Source organism: Peromyscus eremicus, chromosome 9 (genome assembly GCF_949786415.1).
Source record: "Peromyscus eremicus chromosome 9, PerEre_H2_v1, whole genome shotgun sequence".
NCBI classification, from domain to species: domain Eukaryota; kingdom Metazoa; phylum Chordata; class Mammalia; order Rodentia; family Cricetidae; genus Peromyscus; species Peromyscus eremicus.
This window is the reverse complement of record NC_081425.1, coordinates 78,882,093-78,901,866: the sequence shown is the minus strand read 5'-3', so window position 1 is coordinate 78,901,866 and position 19,774 is coordinate 78,882,093. Positions and strand designations below refer to the sequence as shown.

The following is a 19,774-nucleotide window of genomic DNA, read 5'->3' as shown; positions in this document are numbered from 1 at the left end:
AGGCAGAGGCAGACAGATCTCTGAGTTCAAGGCCAGCCTGGTCTATAGAAGTTCCAGGACAGCCAGGGCTACACAGACAAACCCTGTCTTCTATAAACCAAAAATAAATAAATAGATAAATAAATAAAACGGGGTGGGGTGGGGGCGTGGACTGACTGCTGAGGGGAATTTCTTAGGCTCAGATCTGCTCTTGGGTCTGCTGTAGATCGGCCTCAGCCCCCAGCCCTTTGCTGTGTGAACACTGGAATGTTGGGGAGTGTCGTTTAACTGTCGCCATGGTCTTCCTCATTTACCTTTGTGGCCTGGGGTGAGCAAGAGGGGGCACAGCAGGGGAGGGACATGCCACCAAACTAAGCTCTGTTCCTCATCACCTCCTATAATCCCACCATTCCCTGCTAACCCCATCCTCACCTCCTACAATCCCACCATTGCCTGCTAACCCCATCCTCACCTCCTACAATCCCACCATTGCCTGCTAACCCCATCCTCACCTCCTACAATCCCACCATTCCCTGCTAACCCTATCCTCATCTCCTATAATCCCACCATTCCCTGCTAACCCCATCCTCACCTCCTATAATCCATTCCCTGCTAACCCCATCCTCACCTCCTACAATCCATTCCCTGCTAAACCCATCTTCACCTCCTACAATCCCATCATTGCCTGCTAACGCCATCCTCACCTCCTACAATCCCACCATTGCCTGCTAACCCCATCCTCACCTCCTATAATGCCCACCGTTCCCTGCTAACCCCATCCTCACCTCCTACAATCCCACCATTGCCTGCTAACGCCATCCTCACCTCCTACAATCCCACCATTCCCTGCTAACCCCATCCTCACCTCCTATAATACCCACCATTGCCTGCTAACTCCATCCTCACCTCCTATAATGCCCACCGTTTCCTGCTAACCCCATCCTCACCTCCTTCTATAATGACCACTGTTCCCTGCTAACCCCATCCTTACACTGAGTACATTGAGTTCCTATAATGCCCACCGTTCCCTGCTAATCTCATCCTCACCTCCTGTAATGCTCACCATTCTCTGCTAACCCCATCCTCACCTCCTTCTATAATGACCACTGTTCCCTGCTAATCTCATCCTCACCTCCTATAATGCTCACCATTCTCTGCTAACCCCATCCTTACCTCCTTCTATAATGACCACTGTTTCATGCTAACTCTATCCTGACCTTCTTTCATGCAGAAAGGAAAGAAAATCCCTTGACTCCAAAATGGCATCCGGAGATACAAAGACAAGCCTCAAGGATGCCTACCCCTCTGCCAAGAGGCTGTCCCTGCAGGAGGAGGAGGAGGGAGAGGTTGAGGACTACTGCACCCCTGGACCCTTCGAGCTGGAGCGCCTCTTCTGGAAGGGCAGCCCCCAGTACACACACGTCAACGAGGTCTGGCCCAGACTCCACATTGGTGATGAGTAAGTTCCAGGCCCAGCCTTACGTCACCCTGGGAAAGGCACAAGGGCTTCCTCAATTACTCTGTACCAACTCCTAGTCACAGGCGTTGTCAGTTGATCTATGAGAAGTATATTAGTTAGGGCTCATCTCCTAACTTTTTACAGAAAACTCAGAAAAAGAGCCTTAAGCAAGGCAGGCTTATTTTTCTCTTATGTACAAGTCCAAAGGAGGGCTAGGTGGGGCAACCATGGTGACTACAGGGGTGCCGAGATGAGAGCTTCTGTGCATTGCTTCACCATCATCTAACGTCCTTCTTCAAGGTTGCTCAGGACCCAGAATCCTCACAGGGATCTGCTATGAACCATAGGATCCAGACAAAAGGAAAGTCAGGAGAAAGGAAGTCAGGAAGGGCAGCTTTCCAAGGAGAAATCTAGCCCAAGACTTGCCCTGCACCTAGCTGCAAGAGAGGCTGGGATATGCAGTCTTCTATTTTACTGACTATTAACAACAGAAGGAATAGGAGTTTGGCACAGGAGTACCCCAAACTATGTGTCTGAACAACAGTAGTCAAAATTGAGGTCACTGCCCCTTTCTAGGTCTTATAGTCAGTTTCCCCACTTCACAAACAACGGAGAAATATCTATGGTAGGTGAGGATGAGAATGGTGGTGATGATGATGATGACGATGACCATCATTAGGGACCACTGTATGGTAGGCACTATGCTTAGAACCCTGCAAACACAACCTCATTTGGCCCATGATAACCCAATGAGAGAGAATCTCTCAAGGTAAGGAACCTGAGTCACAGAGCTGTTTAGTTAGTACCCTCTATCCTGAAATCTTGATGACAGAGAGCTGAAGCTCATGACTTCTACTTTACCCCCCCCCCACTATCATCCTTCTGAACTTCATGCCCTGCCTGTCCTTAGAGCAGATGTGCAGGACCCCTGTGCATGTTACTCTTAATACCCAGCTGGCCACTTACAAACCAGAGGTAAATTATCTAGCATGGGCAATAGCCCTTGTTATATTTTTCCCTTAATCTTTTTTTTTTTTTTAAGCCATGAGAAGTTAGAAAAATTGCATGCCCTTACCTACTAAGTTAAACATGGGGGTTATAAAAGCAAACTATAAACCAAACATGGTGCAGCATGCCTATAATCCTAGTGCTTTTGAGGTACAGACAGGAAGATTAGAAGTTCAAGGTCAACCTTTGCTACATAGTAAATTCAAGGCTAGCCTGGGCTCATCAAACTCTGTCTCAAACAAAACAGAAACAAACAAATGTACAACCTCTCTTTTTCCACTCTTAACAAGTATTAAGACAATATTAATATATTTATGTCAAGTATTATGACAATATTTTCAATATTTATTCATTTATTTTTAATATATGAGTGCTCTGTCAGCATGTATGCCTGCATGCCAGAAGAGGGCATCAGATCCCGTTATAATAGATGGCTGTGAGCCACCATGTGGTTGTTGGGACTTGAACTCGGGACCTCTGGAAGAGCAGCCAGGGCTCTTAACCACTGAGCCACCTCTCCAGCCCCCTTTTAAAAGCATTTTTTTTTGGGTCTTTTTTTTGTTTTTGAGACAGGGTTTCTCTGTGTAGCTTTGCGCCTTTCCTGGAACTCACTCTGTAGCCCAGGCTGGCCTCGAACTCACAGAGATCCTCCTGCCTCTGCCTCCCAAGTGCTGGGATTAAAGGCGTGCGCCACCACCGCCCGGCTTAAAAGCATTTTTATTGTGTGTGTGTGTGTGTGTGTGTGTGTGTGTGTGTATGTGTGTGTGTATGTGTGTGTGTGTGTGTGTGTGTGTGTGTATGTGTGTGTGTATGTGTATGCATGTGAGTACAAGTGCCAGCCACAATGTATGCATGGAGGTCAGAGGATAATTAGCTGAAGTTGGTTCTCTCTCCACCAAGCGGGAACTACGGATTGAACTCAGGCCAAGCAAGCACCTTTACCCACTGAACATCTTGCTAGCCCCCATCGATCAAGTTCATGTGCTATTTCTGCTTTCCATGTGCTTTTTCAAACATAAGGAAACATATACACACACATACGAGGCATCTGCATTTCTTCTCTTCTAAAGATTTATTTTCATTACGTACACATACGTATGCCTGGGGTTGGGGGATGCGTATGAATGCAGGTACCAGCAGAGGCCAGGGTGTCAGAGGCGTCAGATGCCCTGGAGCTGTAGTTATGGGCAGTTAAGTGGCCCAAGGTGGGTGCTGGGAACCACCGGGGTCCTCTTTAAGAGCAGTATGAGCTCTTACCTGCTGAGCCAACTCTGTAGCTCCACAAACGGGTGTTTCATTTTGTTTGTTGAGACAGAGTCTCAGTAGCAGCCTTCAACTCCTGCTTTTCCTGCCTCATCCCATCAAGCATTGGGATCAGAGGCACACACTACCATGTCTGGCTTAAACACTTTCTTCTTAAAAAACAAATCCCACCATGCATGCTGTTCTGCATTTTTAATATTCCACAGTATAACTACGGTACAATTTGTCCAGTCGTTTCCCAGTTGAGAACATTAGGGGGACTCAGGCGAGGGGTGCACAGAACTCAATGTACTGTTCCCTCTTAGAACTCAGCTCTATTGGGATATAATTCATATACCAGAAAACCAAGCCTCCTAAGTCGTACAACTCAGTGATTTTATGATATCTGCAGAGTTGTGCAACCATTACCACTATCTAATTGCAGAACATTTTTATCATCATCTCCAGAGGAAACCAGGATCCATTAAGCAGTCACTCCCCACTCCCCACCTTCCTCAGGCCCCCCGCAGGCACCCGTCTACCTTCTGGTTTTATACCTTGGCCTAGTCTGGACATTGTATGGCAATGGAATCCTACGACCTGGTGGGCTTTTGTAACTGGCTTGTTTTTCCTCTACATACTCTTCACAGTTCATCTACCCTGTGGCATGCACTGATGTTGCACTTGCTTTTCATTCCTACCAAACAACCTCTGTGTTACATCTGTAAGTTCTCCATAAGTCAAATTTAGCTTTCGTCAAAGAGGTGTGCACGCACTTTGACCTCAGCTATCACTTTAGGAAACATAATTCACCGACACAGGAGCGCTAATACATAAGGGTGCAAGCCCAATAACTGTTTATACTAAGACTGACACAGAAAACAATGGAACACTGGGGACACCTTCAGGTCTGGGATTAAGCCAAACTCTATGCAGTCTGCTTAGACCCAATGAAACAGGCCACTCCCATATCTCAGGACCTTCAACATAGCAATTTATTTCTCAGTGTTACAGTCCACTCTGATTCCACATTTCCTGCTCCATGGTCAATGGAGTCCAGGCTCCAGACTGACAAGGCAACCCCCATGGGGGACTGCTGGGATATTTTTCTCTCTTGCAGCAGAGCGAAAAGAAAGGCACGGTTAAATGGTGACCTGACTTACCCATGATGCATGCCATGGGTTTTGTTTGTTTGTCTATAGGGTACTCTCATGTAGCTGAGGCTGCTTTCCCAACTCCTAATCTTCCTACCTCTGCTCCCAAGTGCTGAGATTACAGCCATGCACCCCCAGACCCAGCTGACCCATGACCAAGCAAGTCCATGTCAAAGCCTCCTGGTGACAGGGTCAGAAAAGCAGAACCCACCCCTGACGAGGGAGAACAAACATTCTAAATGACGGTACAACTTACCATGGCCCCCTGGGAGGGTGTGGTGGCTTTTGGACAGGGCCTTTTACCTCTCTGGACCTATGTCCTCACTTTTAAAATAGTTGCTGAGAAACTTCAAAGCCAAAAGAAAGCATTTTGGAAACAGTAAAGAGACAGACAAATGCAAATGTCACTGTCACTGTTGTTAGGGAAACACAGGTGAAGGCCAGCCTGTGGAAGGCTGGGTGCCAGGTAAGGGTGGCTCTCACAGAAGCATCGAGAGTGTCTGAGAATGGACACACTCTGCTTAAGAGGGTGTGCCAGACAATGGCACCTGCCCACAAGCTTCCTTGGCCTTTGATTATAACCCTGCTTCTTTCAATCAAGAAAATGTCAGCCTTTTCAATTCAATTAAACTCTGCGCGCGCGCGCACACACACACACACACACACACACACACACACACACACACCTACCTTACACTCAGAGGCCAGGCAGCTCCAAGGTCAGTTGTGTGACCTAAGCACAGCAGGGGCCGGAATCAGCTCAACCTCGTGCTTGACTCTGATCCTGGGTTCAGGGTGTGACACCCACTAATCAAGGTTCACAGACTTCAAAGGGCCATGGATTTCATGGCAGTACAACCAAGCGAGACTATAAACCCAGCTGCAGGATGACAGGAATGCCTGAATTTCTTGGCCTCTCTGGAGGTATTGCCCAACGCCCGAAGCTGGCCCCACGGGCTTTAACGCCTACACTTTCATTTAATATTTACATTGAGGACGAGTTTTTCTTTTATCCATAAAGCCCTTAAGATTTCTGAAAGCCAGGCACCAGATTCTGGAGGACAGTTTGGAAGGCAATCCAGACACAGGAGTAAGGACAGATGGGTGGATGTTCTGGGCCACCAAGACCACCCACCATCTATTGCTGGAGCCTAGGCCAGTGACTCTTGGGAGTGGCCAGATTTATCCCCAAGAATTATCTCTATTCTTTCTCCTCCAGGCCTTCTTTACAGAAACCAGCAGGTAGTTGAGCTCTTGGGCCACAATGTGTGGTTTCTGTAGGACTTTGGCGGGGCTATCAAGTTCTCTGAGGTTCAATTTCTTCATCTACATGATTTAGGTTTTAATATGTTAAGACATATCGGAGCTTATTGCAATGCCTAGTACACTCAAGTATGAACTATTACAGACGAGACGGTTTCTAGAAATTTGACAGAATGTGAAAAAAAAAGCACAGGTTAAAGCATGAGTTTTTGTGGTGAGGGGTCTTCTTGCCCTGAGGACAGCCTGGAGACAAACCAATCCATATTCAGCCTAAGGCATGAGGAGGAAATGCCTGTGAATCTGTGGGTTTCGGGATTTCTAAACATGTGCTCAGTCCCAGGTTGTCCCAATGGGTTCAGCCCCATTGGGATGTCTAAAAACCCCAAGTCCCCATGATGTATCAGCCCCACAGGTCTGCTGGGTTAGTAGAGGATTGAGGCACAGTACAACAGGCCACCTTGTGGATGTCCCCCTGGGGAACTCTTCCTCAGTCACCGCCCATTCCCCATAACTTGCTAGGGAACTAAGTCTGCCCCAGTGGGAAGCACAGGCTTCTAGAAAGTGACGCAAAGGCCCCCATTTGATATCCAGGGCACAGAGTTCAAATCCTCACTGTGTGTGGCCACTAAATGTCTGGCCTTTAGCAAAACATGCTATTGTTCTGGGACTTTGTTTCTTTATTTATTAAATAAAGGATGACTTCAAAGGTCCCTGTCTGGCTGTAACATACAGTTCTTCTAAAACGTCCTATTTAATAAATTAGGCTTTATTAGGTTCAAGCACATACTTGTGTTATTATTCTTAAGTCATTTAAATTAGATTCAAATTAGGTTAACCAAGTGTTGCCCTCCAGAGAGGCAGGGACTAGGAGATAAGAATAATTCATAGCCTCTTATCAATCAGCAGTCCCTAAATGGGTGCTTGAAGAACTGCTTGAGCATGCTTGAAAAGCACCACGAGTCTGTAATTTAAATATTCTCACTTTAAATCTCCTTCACATCTTTCATTTGCTTAGCAAAACCTTTCTTTCTTTTCCCTCACCACCCAGTCAGTGAGAAGGGCACTATCTTACTACCGTGAAGGGACTGAACAGTCCTAGGCAGAGCAGCCTTTGATAACGCGGGCCTGAGAGCAAGTAACTGAGAACTCTCCCTTTCCCCAGCGGTATCCCTGCGCTCTTAAACTATGCTGCCCTTTAGATGTCTGGGGCCTGAGGCAACTCCCTACCTTTATTAACTGTAGCTACCTCCAAGGCCTCCCTTCAGAGGGCCAGCAACAGCCCAAAACTCTTCCCAAAGAGCCAGGTCCCCCACAGGCAAGTGCCTGTCTGTGCCCAGCTCCCCAGCATGCAGCAGCCTATGGCCTGGGATCTCCATCCTGTCCTTTCTGGTTCCTTTGCTCCCAACCAGCTAGCCATCTCAAAAGCCAGAGGCATCTATTCCCTAGGCCTACAGATGGGGAGCCTAGAAAGGGAGAAGGGAGTCTCCCATTGATGTGTCTGGACAGCTGTGACCCTCTTGCACACACACACACACACACACACACACACACACACACACACACTCACAATTATTGTGGCCCCAAAGCACCAAGCAAAGCTGACATTGGCCTGCTACTCCAAGGTGAGGCGTGGCCAGGGCAGGATGCAGCAAAAAATATGCCAGCATTAACAATTTGCAGGGTGGGTATTTCCCAAAGGAACCAGAAAACCCGGACTTCGAACCTTCAACTATTGCAAGTGGACACGAGTCATGGGCAAGGTAGCCAGAGAGAGATGGCCGAGGCCCTGGCCAGGCCCTCTCCTGTTAGCCAAAGCTTTCTTAGGCAAGGTTCAAACAGTGTGAAAGGCTTTGATGGCACGATAAGCCAAGGGTCTAGTTTAATTACTAATACATGGGGTTCAAACACGGCTCCAGCACTTCATTGTTGGGGGATGAAGAATAGAGAATAAAACAGCATGGGAAATGTTTCTGGGGCTGTTGTTTTGTTTTTGAGACAGGGTTTCTCTATGTAACCCTGTCTGTCCTGGAACTCATTTGTAGACCAGGCTGGCCTTGAACTCACAGAGATCCGCCCGCCTCTGTCTCCTGAGTGCTGGGATTAAAGGGGTGCGCCACTACACCCAGCTGAGGTTTCTATTTTCTAACATAGTGTCTTGTTGTGTAGCCTTTCCTCCTGCCTCACCATCCTCCTGCCTCACCATCCTGAGTGCTAGGAAATGACAGGTCGGCCTCACCATGGTCAGTGGGAGGAGATTTCTAACAGGAATTAAAAATCCACCCCATGTCTCTGTAATAATCAGTCTCTCCTGAGTACTAAGGAAATAATATCAGTAAAGTCATAGTACACATTTACATAGTAAATGATTATGGGTGCTCATTGCCGAATTAACAAAACACAGACCAAAAGGAAAAAAGAAATCCGAATTCCCTGTTACGGCATTATCCGAAGATAAAGATTTTGATGTGCAATTTCCCATTGCTCCCCCACTGAATTTCTTGAATCTGGCAAAGACACTTGAGCACAGCTCAGCTCAATTTCACAAGTCCCGTAGAGAAAGCGTTATCTGTGTAATTGGGTCTATGCAGCCAGCCAACAAAAGGAAGGCCCCCCGAGGCTTCAGTTTAGAACAGCATTCTCAACCTTCCTAACGTTGGGACCCTTTAACAGCTCCTCATGTTGTGCTGACCCCCAACCATAACATTATTTTGTTGCTGCTTCATAACTAATTTTGCTACTCTCATGAACTGTAACTTAAATATCCTTTTTTTCCCATGGTCTTAGGCCACGCCCACCGTGAAAGGTTCATTCAGCCAGCCCCCAAAGGGGTGGTAACCCAAAGGCTGAGAACCAACAGTTTAGAGGTTTTAGGTCATGTAGCAGTTTAAGTGTTGCCCTGAATGGCCTCAGCGTACCCAAGAACCAGCGGGCCAGTGAGCGGGTGGGCTTCATTTTCTTTCGCACCCAGTGACCTAATGAGGCAGAAGCATGGGAAAATTACGGGCTGCTCCAAAGTCCACCCCAGAGGGCGCACATAGCCCGACTCCACGGGAGGACAATGGCATCAAGGCCATGTCCAGGAGTGACACCACCGCCACTACAGTGTTCCTGACAACAGATAAAAGATTTGGCAGGTTGCATGGCACAGACCATAAGCCAATAGGCCCTCGAGACCACACACACACAGGCTGACCTCTACAGACACGGGAATGGGAAGCAGCCTTGCCTCCAGGGGACTGTCCTCGATGCCCAGTACAGAACGCTGAGCCACGAAAGAAGGTGACGGATGGTCTGCCTGGACCTGTGGACCTCTGCACAAGAGCTTGTGGGGAAATGGTCTTGGCTGCCAGGGGATGTGGGTGGGGATCAGGACACCGAAGTCTCAGAGTGTGTGATCCAAGGAGATGTTCTAGTGTGCTTGTTTTCTTTGCTTTCTTTCTTTCTTTTCATTTTTATTTATCTATTTATTTTTCTATTATCAGCTTGATACAGTATAAATTCTTATCCTAATAGTGAAATGTTTCACTGTAGCTTGCCCAGTAATTGAGTAAAACCAAAATTTATTCTAAGCCACAGTCAACTTAGGGTCCCCCCTGCTATATAGCCTCCCTGGTTCTGTGGGTTGCAGTCTGATTGTTCTTTGCTTTATATCTAGAATCCACTTATGAGTGAGTACATATCATATTTGTCCTTCTGGGTTTGGGTTACCTCACTCAGGATGATATTTTCTAGTTCCATCCATTTGCCTGCAAATTTCATGATGTCATTGTTTTTCTCTGCTGAGTAGTACACCATTGTGTATATGTACCACATTTCCTTAATCCATTCTTCAGTTGACGGGCATCTAGGTTGTTTCCAGGTTCTGGCTATTACAAATAGTGCTGCTGTGAACATAGTTGAGCATGTATCTTTGTGGTATGATTGAGTATTCCTTGGGTATATGCCGAAGAGTGGTATGACTGGGTCTTGAGGTAGATCGATTCCTAATTTTCTGAGAAACCGCCATACTGATTTCCACAGTGGTTGTACAAGTTTGCATTCCCACCAACAGTGGAAGAGTGTTCCCTTTGCTCTGCATCCTCTCCAACATAGACTGTCATTAGTGTTTTTGATCATAGCTATTCTGACAGGTGTAAGGTAGTATCTCAGAGTCATTTTGATTTGCATTTCTCTGCTGATTAAGGATGTTGAGCATTTCCTTAAATGCCTTTCAGCCATTTGAGATTCTTCTTTTGAGAATTCTCTGTTTAGCTCTTTAGCCCATTTTTTAATTGGATTGTTCAGTATTTTGATGTCTAGTTTCTTTTCTTTTCTTTCTTTCTTTCTTTCTTTTTTTTTGTTTTTGTTTTGTTTTGTTTTGTTTTGTTTTGTTTTTCGAGACAGGGTTTCTCTGTGTTGCTTTGCACCTTTCCTGGAACTCACTCTGTAGTCCAGGTTGGCCTCGAACTCACAGAGATCCACCTGCCTCTGCCTCCCGAGTGCTGTGATTAAAGGTGTGTGCCACCACTGCCCGGCCTGATGTCTAGTTTCTTGAGTTCTTTATATATTTTGGAGATCAGTCCTCTGCCAGATGTGGGGCTGGTGAAGGTCTTTTCCCATTTTGTAGGCTGTCTTTTGGTCTTATTAACCATGTCTTTTGCCCTACAAAAGCTTCCCAGTTTCAAGAGGTCCCATTTATTTATTTATATGTTTATTTTATTTATTTAAAATTTTTTAAAGATTTATTTATTTATTATGTATACAGTGTTCTGTCCGCATGTACACCTGCAGGCCAGAAGAGGGCACCAGATCTCATTACAGATGGTTGTGAGTTACCATGTGGTTGCTGGAAATTGAACTCAGGACCGCTGGAAGAACAGTCAGTGCTCTTAACCTCTGAGCCATCTCTCCAGCCCCAAAAATTGTTTTGTTTTTGTTTTTCGAGACAGGGTTTCTCTGTGTAGCTTTGTGCCTTTCCTGGATCTCGCTCTGTAGACCAGGCTGGCCTTGAACTCAAAGATCCACCTGCCTCTGCCTCCCAAGTGCTAGAATTAAAGGCGTGCGCCACCACCGCCCGGTGAGGTCCCATTATTAATTGTTGTGCTCAGGGTCTGTGCTGCCTTTGCTTTCTTTTTGTTTTTGCGTTGTTTTGTTTTGAGATAAGGGCTCTCTCTATTCTGTAGCTCTGCCTGTCTTGGAACTCACTCTGTAGACCAGGCTGGCCTAGAACTCAGAGATCCACCTGCTTCTGCCTCCTGAGTGCTGGGATTAAAGGCATGCGCCACCACCGCCCAGCCTGGCTTGCTGTCTGTTGCTGTGAAACTGTAATGACCAAAGCACCATGGAGAGGAAAGGGTTTAGCTGGCTCACAGGTGACAGCCCGTCATCAGAAGACACCAAGGCAGGAAGCCAGGGAAGAGAAGCAGACACCACAGAGGAGTACTGCTTCACAGACAGCTCAATTATCTGTCTTTTCTTTTTCCTTTCTCTCCTTTTTTTGTTTTGTTTTGTGTTTTTGAGACGGGTTTTGTTAATCCCACTGGTCAAGAATAAGACCACTATTATCACAGTTTAAAGCCAAATTTAAAGCAAGCTTTAATTAAATACTGGCCAGGTGGATGGACTCTCTGGCAAGGTCCAACTCTGGGTTTCCAGAAAATGGCCCTGAGTCACTGTTTGCAGGGGCTTAAAGTATTCCCATCAGGTCCAATCAGGAGCAAGCGAACATCCTGATATATTTTCTGCCTGTGAACTTACCACCCACATGTGATCAAACACATCTGTTGTTGGTTTATTCATTCATTCATTCATTCATTTATTTTCAGTTTTTCAAGACAGGGTTTCTCCTTGTAGTTTTGGTGCATGTCCTGGATCTCGCTCTGTAGACTAGGCTGGCCTTGAACTCACAGAAATCCCCTGGCTCTGCCCCCTGGGTGCTGGGATTAAAGGCGTTCACCACCATCGCCCAGCTATTTTTGTTTGGTTTTGTTTTTTGTTTTTTTTTCAAAGGTTTATTTATTTATTATGTGTACAGTGTTCTGCCTGCATGTTTGCCTACAAGCCAGACCAGGGGCACCAGATCTCATTATAGATGGTTGTGAGCCACCATGTGGTTGCTGGGAATTGAACTCAGGACCTCCGGAAGAGCAGTCATTGCTCTTAACCTCTTGGGCCATCTCTCCAGCCTCTTGCCAGCTTTTCTAAAATTATCCAGTCTATCTTTTGCCTCTGGGTTTTTATCTTTCTCTATTTCTTTCTTTCCTTCTTATTTCATGTCTGGCTGTGTGGCTGCCCCCCTGGCATCCTCCTCCTCCTCCTCTTGCTTCTCAATCTTTCCTCCCATATTTCTTCTATTTATTCTCTCTGCCTGCCAGCCCTGCCTATCCTTTCTTGTCCTACATATGGCCGTTCAGCTCTTTATTAGACCAATCAGGTGTTTTAGACAGGCAAAGTAACACAGCTTCACAGAGTTAAACAAATCCAACATAAAAGAACACAACACATCTTTGCATCATTAAACAAACGTAGCATACCTTTAATTGATATTCTACAACACAAATCCAGTGCAGATGGTTCACACAAACTTGTTTAGGGGAGTGAAAACATGTGACTTGTTATCTCCCATAAACAATATCCTCCAACATTTCAGAAACTATCTGTCCTTGGGCAAGGGCCTTGCAGATCAGAGGTATTTTTGTTTTATGGATCTCTTAGGCATAGTAATTAAAACTTAGAATGTAACTTAAGCTCTCATAGTTTTTCTGTGTATCCCTGGCTGTCCTGGAACTCACTCTATAGACCAGGTTGGCCTCGAACTTAAGAGATCCGCCTGCCTCTGCTGGGATTAAAGGTGTGCACCACCACTGCCCGGCTCAATTACCTTCCTTATACAGCCCAGGCCTACCTGATTAGGGATAGTACCTCCCACAGTGAGCCAGGCCCTCCTACATCAATTAAGAAAATGTCTCACAGACATGGCCACAGGCCAATCTGGCCTGGTCAGTTCTTCATGTGAAGTTCCCTCTTACCGAGTGGCTCTAGGTTTGTGTCAAGTTGACAGCTGAAGTGGATTGAAGGAGTTTGAAACAAGCCTGCAGGGGCCGACCCTAGAGGGACTGGCTGGATGCTGGACCGGGGATGAGAAGGAAGGGAAGGCTCTGACTGAGGAAACCTGGCCATGGGAGAAGAGTTTACTTCTTCAGTCTCTCAACTGCAGTGAGAATCCAGAGCTTGGCCAGGGGGTTGCAGGGAGGGAATTAAGGAGACTTTAGTCAAATGAGGGATTGATGATGCTCTCAGAATAAACTGCACAGACCAGGGATAGAGGTGCTTGCCAGTAATCCCAGCAGTCAGGAGGTTAAGGCAGGAAGGTCACAGGTTCAAGCCCCACCTGAGCTACATATAGAGACCCTGTCAATAACAACTAAATGGAGCAAACCACATGAGTCTAACAGGCCATGTGTGACAAAATGTTCCACCTCATTCCTAAGGCAAGTTAATGAAAAGGACACCCATTATTCGCCTGGTGTCTTAATTAGGATTTCTAGGAACATGTATCTCTGGCTCATTCTTTCTTTCATTTCTAGGAAGACTGTAATTGAATGAGCAGGCCAGTTACAAACATGGCCTCCTCATTCAATCACATCTTCACCAGCTTCCTGTTTTCCATGGTTTCCTTCACTGCCTAAGCCTGGCTGTCGTGAATCTCAATCTGTAGACCAGGCTGGCCTCAAACTCAGAGATCCGCCTACCTCTGCCTCCTGATTAAAGGTGTGCACCACCACACCTGGACCTAAACTGTTCTTTAATTCCATTTTACAAGTTGGAAGCTTAGCTGGGTGGGTCTTGTCCTGAGGTAACCACTCCATTTATTCCATTTCTTAATCTGTTTATCTCCTCAAACACAGCATTTAGTTCTATTCCACTTTTTGGTACCCCGTTTCTCCTCAATCTGTATGTTTTCTATTTTTCCTTGTTCAGCTGCTCCTTATCATTATAGATACTCGTAAGAGTAAACACTAATAACCACATGACAGAGTCCATACTAGGCTGATTTGAGATCTCCTCTGCCAATGCAATTAATCCAAAACTCTTCAATTTAGCCTCAGGCAGACCTTTTGCACAAGGGCAGAAAGCAGCCACACTCTTTGCCAAAACATCACAAGAACAGTCTCTCGACCATATACTAATATTCTTCTCCTCTGAAATCTCTTGAGCCAGGTCCCGACAGTTTAAATCACCCTCGGTACCACTGTCTTCCATTTTCCTGGTAGGGTGGCCCATTACACCCCACTTAAAGTGTTCAACTGCTTTTCTAATCCAAAGTCCCAAAGTCCATATTCCTTCAAACATAACCATGGTCAGGCCCAGCACAGCAATACCTTACTCCTGGTACCAACTTCTGTCTTAGTTAGGGTTTCTATTGCTGTGAAGAGATACCATGACCACGGCAACTCTTCTAAAGGAAAACATTTAATTGGGGCTGGCTTACAGTTTCAGAGGTTTAGTCCATGATCATCGTGGTGGGAAGCATGGCAGTGTGCAGGCAGACAGGGTGCTGGAGAAAGAGCTGAGTTCTACACCTTGATCCGAAGGCAGCAGGGAAAGAATGTGCGCCCTGAGCCTGGGCTTGACCATCTGAAGCCTCAAAGCCCGCCCCCACAGTGACACACTTCCTCCAACAAGACCATACTTCCTCATTGTACCACTCCCTGTGGGCCAAGCATTCAAGCACATAAGTCTACCTATGGGGGCCATTCCTATTCAAACCACCATGCCTACGAAATTCACAAATAATAAAAATTAGAACGTAGGAGAGAGTTGAGATGACTCAGTGGTTCACAGCATTTGTTGCTCTTCCTGAGGACCCAGGTTTGAGTCCCAGCGACTGCCGGGTATCACACGACTGTCTTTAATTCCCCTTATGGTGATCCAAAGCCCTCTTCTGGCCTCTTCAGGCACCATGAATGCTTTAGTGCACTGACACACATTCATGCAAAACATCCATACGCATACAAACATATACAATTAAAATTTCTTTCTTTTAAATGGACTGTAAATCTGAGCCAGGTTTTCTTAAGGGCCACTTAGGAATGAGTAATGGACGCAGCTTTCCTAATTATTATTAGTGTGTGTGTGTGTGTGTGTGTGTGTGTGTGTGTGTGTGTGTGTATGTATTCTGTGTGTACGTGTGTGTGCGTATGTGTATGCTGTGTGTGCGTGTGTGTGTATGTATTCTGTGTGTACGTGTGTGTGTGCATATGTGTATGCTGTGTATGCGTGTGCGTGTGCGTGTGCGTGTGCGTGTGTGTGTGTGTGTGTGTGTGTGTGTGGTGAAGGGTATGTGAGGCACATGGACAGCCCAAATGTACAGAGGACAACTCTGTGGAGTCAGTTCTCTCCTTCCACCTTTACGTGGGTTCTCGCGATGCAACTCAGCTGGTCAAGCTTGCATGGCAATTGCCTTTACCCACCGAACCATCTCACCAAATCTCAGACATAATTTAAATTGTCCACTCCCCTGGCCTAACAATTCTACTTTTAAAAGTCTCTTGCATGAGGCAGTGGTGGTGCACACCTTTAATCCCAGCACTTGGGAGGCAGAGGCAGGCAGATCTCTGAGTTCAAGGCCAGCCTGGTCTACAGAGCCAGTTCCAGGACAGCTGGGGCTTTACAGAGAAACTCTGTCTCAAAAAAACCAAACAAATAAAGTCTCTTGCAACAACATAATCAGATGTGCAAAAAAAGTCCTGGCCAAAATGACAGCGGGATGCATGCAGCTACTGAAGGCCATGACGTGCCATCTGATGCTCAAGGTACACTGCCAATATCAAAGGTTTTGAACTGTATGTACAGGTGTCCTTCAGAGACACCTCTGGCTCCAACTACCACAATAAATATCGAAATAAAGCAAGCCTTTTGAATTCTTTGGTCTCCCAGCACATGTGAACTCCTTACAATATTCCATATTAGGTATGTCCAGCCCTTTTTTGCTTGCTTGTTTGTTTGTTTTTGTGGGGCCAGGGTTTCTGTGTAATAGCCCTGGTTGTCCTGGAACTTGCTTTGTAAACCAGGCTGGCATCAAACTCACAGAGATTCACCTGCCTCTGTCTCCTGAGTGCTGGGATTAAAGATGTGCACCACCACTGCCTGGCTCCACACAACCCCCTTTTAGAACATTTTAAATTTGCTTTTATTTACTGTGTATGGTGTTTTGCCTGCATGTACATCTGTGTACATGTGTGTAGTGCCCTCAGGGACCAGAAGAGGGTGCCAAATCCTCTGGAACTGGAGTTACAGGTAGGTATGAGCTGCCGTGTAGGTGGTGGGACCTGAACCCAGGTCCTCTGGAAAAGCACCAATGCCCTTAACCACTGAGCCATCCCTCCAGCTCCATTGTTCAGCCATTTGAACTGAAACTCAACAGTGTCATCTACAGAGTTCATGCTTGAGAACTGTGCAATCAAATTACAAACAAACTCATGTTTTAAGTCAACCAGTGATTTTGTGTTGGACCTCCATAGCTGTCCCTGGTCATATGCAGCTCTGGGTTGGGCGCATCTACTAGTCTATATTAAGAAATGGCATTATATAGGACAATGTACATCTTTCAGCTAATTTTAGCTTAAAAAAATTCTACCTGTCATCTGAGCTGTTGGGAGAATGGCATTGATAGATTTAGCTTGCTGTGGGATTGCCATATGTCTCAAACTGTTAAAAAAAAAAATGTAGCCTCTGTGCTAGGAGAAGAGCTCAGTGGTAGATAGAGCTTGGCTTCTTGCTGGAGGCCTTGGGTTCAATCCCCAGCACCATACACACACACACACACACACACACACACACACAAATGTGCACACTCAAGCACATAAGCACACATACATGCACATGTATACACACTATGCACAAACACACACACATACACACAGACACATGCACGCACATGCACGCACACACACACACACACACACACACACACACATATATATATATGATCTTTGAAGGACAATACAACAAGGTATGGCCGCGTGGTGGTAGCATATACCTTTAATCCCAGCAATCAGGCGGCAGGGGCAGCCTGGTCTACAAACCAAGTTCCAGGATAGCTAGGGCTACACAGAGAAACCCTGTCTTGAAAAAAAAAAAAAAGTAAATAAATAAATAAAAATTAATATAAAACAAAGTATGAATCAGGCCCAACTGTGCAGGCCTGCAATCCCAGATACTCAAGAGACTGAAGCAGAAGGTCACAAATTCAAGAACTGCCTGGGACACAGAGCTAGTTTAAGGCCAGGTTGGGCAACTTAATGAGAGCCTGTCTTAAAATAAAAAGTGGAAAGAAGGCCACGGATGCAGCTCAGAGATAAAGCACACATCCAGCATGTGCAAGGCCTTAGGTTTCATCTCCACTACTGCAAATGAAAATAAAATAAGAGGTATGCTGTACGGTATTACTTCAAAAGCGTGTCTTTATAAAACAAAAATAAAAACAACCCTATGCACAGACAAACAGCTGGAAGGGGCTGGAGAGATGGCTCAGTGGTTAGGAGCAGAGGTCCTGGGTTCAATTCCCGGCAATCACATGGTGGCTCAGAACCCACTATGGTGGGGACCTGATGCCCTCTTCTGGTATAAAGTTGTACATGCAGACAGAGCACTCATACACAAAATAAATAAATCTTTTTTTAAAAAAAAGTAAAGGAAAAACAACTACAAGATCTTACATCAAAATACTAATAATATAATCTTTATCTTTAGCGGGTAGAAAGACTGGTGAATTTTTGTGGGGTTTTATTTTCCACATTCTTGCTGGGCATGTTATTTCTGGAAGGAGCTGACATGCGGTTTTGATTTTTTTTTTTTAAACACATTACTTAGAACTAGAATTTTAAAACATATCCAGACATTGAGGCCCCTTTATCATCTAAATTATTTTGCGTGTGCATGTTCATATGTGTGCACCTGCATGCTCTATGTATGTGTGCATGTGTGGGAGGGTAAAAAGTACTCTTGTGTGCACATGTGTAGGCCATAGGCAGATAGCAAATGACCTTCTCCATCTGCTCCACTTTATTTTTTTGAGACAAGGTCTCTCACTGAACCTAGTGCCCATCAATTCAGTTAGACTAGCAAGCCGGCAAACCGCAGGGATCCTGCCTCTGCCTCCCCAATGCTGAGATTGGAAGCACACCACTGAACCTAGCTTTGGTGTGGGTGCTGGGGATCATGTCTTCCTGGCAAGCACTGTACTAACTGAGACACTCCCTCAGTCCCTCATCGTCCAGACTCTCGAAGTAAATTCCTCAATCTGTTTGTTGTTGGTTCCCCAAAGTCTTTTCCCATGATCAGAGGCAGGCCCAGAAGACAGACACACATGGTCTTCTCCCTCTGTGTCATCTCAAAACATCCCGGGGTTTCTTAGTTCCTTTCCCACATAACCTATCTGAGCCAATTATGTATCTGGCCCACAAATTTAAAACAAAACAAAACAAAACAAAAACAAAAACACAGTGCCAGACGTGACCCTCCATCCACACTCCCATTTCAGTAACTGCTTGTTGCTGGGTCCTAATGGCTCCCTCTGGTGAGGGAGTGAGAAGGGGCGGAGTCAACGGCACAGACCACCGGGAGTCAGGTAAAATGCAAACAGCAGACTGTTTATTCAGCAGTGGGAAGAGCCTTATAGACCCTTCTCCCAGCACCCAGGCTGCGTCCCAACCCGGTGACATTGCGTGTTCGCCCCTCATTGGCTAGGCACGATCAGGACCTCTGACAGCACCTGTTGCTAGGCCCTCAGGCAGGCCCAGGTTGGCTCATCTCTTGCCTCACAGGCCTTATCTTCCTACAACTGCTGAGCTGGGTAGGCAGGTAGTGTCCAATCTAGGAAACACTAGCTTTTATTTGCAGATTTCCCAATCTGCTGTGGGTGCTCTTTCAAGGTCTCAAGCTGACTCTCAGCTGAGAGAACCCCCCAGAGTGGTGTATGAGGACATCACGCACCCACCCACCCACCCACCCACCCCCCACCCGCTCCCAGCTCAATCAGATAGAGCCCTGAGAACTACCTGATGGACCTCAGAGGCTAAGATGGACCCAATGCTCTCATGAGCCCTTTTCTTCCCAGACACAACCAAAGCCAGCTGGGTGGGATGAGTGGAGCCGTATCACTCAGTGTGTGCCATCTCCCCTTGATTCTTGACCCCCAAAGCCGCGAAGGGCAAACTGCAACTTATTCAAAACTGCCCTCGGATTCTGTGGAGACTCTGTGGCTGAACCCAGAATGAAGTGTTTCTGGGGGTGGCGGTGGGGGTGAGGGGCGTTAGAGCTTCCTGTCAAGGACAGTTAATTTTAATTTTTCCACTGAACTCAACCTCAAAGTGAGGCTGATTGCCCCTCAGCAGGACGGGCTGTGTTAGTGGAGGCTTTAATTGAGTGCAGATCTGTGCCCCCAAAGGCTAACCTTTGTTGTATACATATTTTGGGACAAGAGGGAAAAAATGAAAAACAGGCCTTTTGAAGGAAAATGATGAAAGTGGAATGTGTTCTATATCCAGGATGCCAGCACCAAGGGCCAGCGGCAGGGAGCTCCATGGGACCCCAACTCCCCACCCAGCACCCCCCCACACACACTCCTGCTCATTTTTGAGACAGGATCTCACTGTGCAGACCTAGCTGATCTGGAACTCACTATTGA

The 19,774-nt window shown here is 46.2% G+C and overlaps 1 protein-coding gene across 1 annotated transcript in view; it reads left to right on the top strand.

Annotated features, from left to right (window-relative positions):
• Nucleotides 1-241: 241 nt before the first annotated feature.
• Dusp29 (dual specificity phosphatase 29) overlaps nucleotides 242-19,774 on the top strand; it is a 34,759-nt gene continuing 15,226 nt past the window's right edge. The window contains exons 1-2 of the mRNA XM_059273848.1: nucleotides 242-307; nucleotides 1,211-1,438. Coding sequence (XP_059129831.1) covers nucleotides 276-307; nucleotides 1,211-1,438 — 260 coding nt within the window. The 5' untranslated portion in view covers nucleotides 242-275. The remainder of the gene's footprint in view (nucleotides 308-1,210; nucleotides 1,439-19,774) is intronic.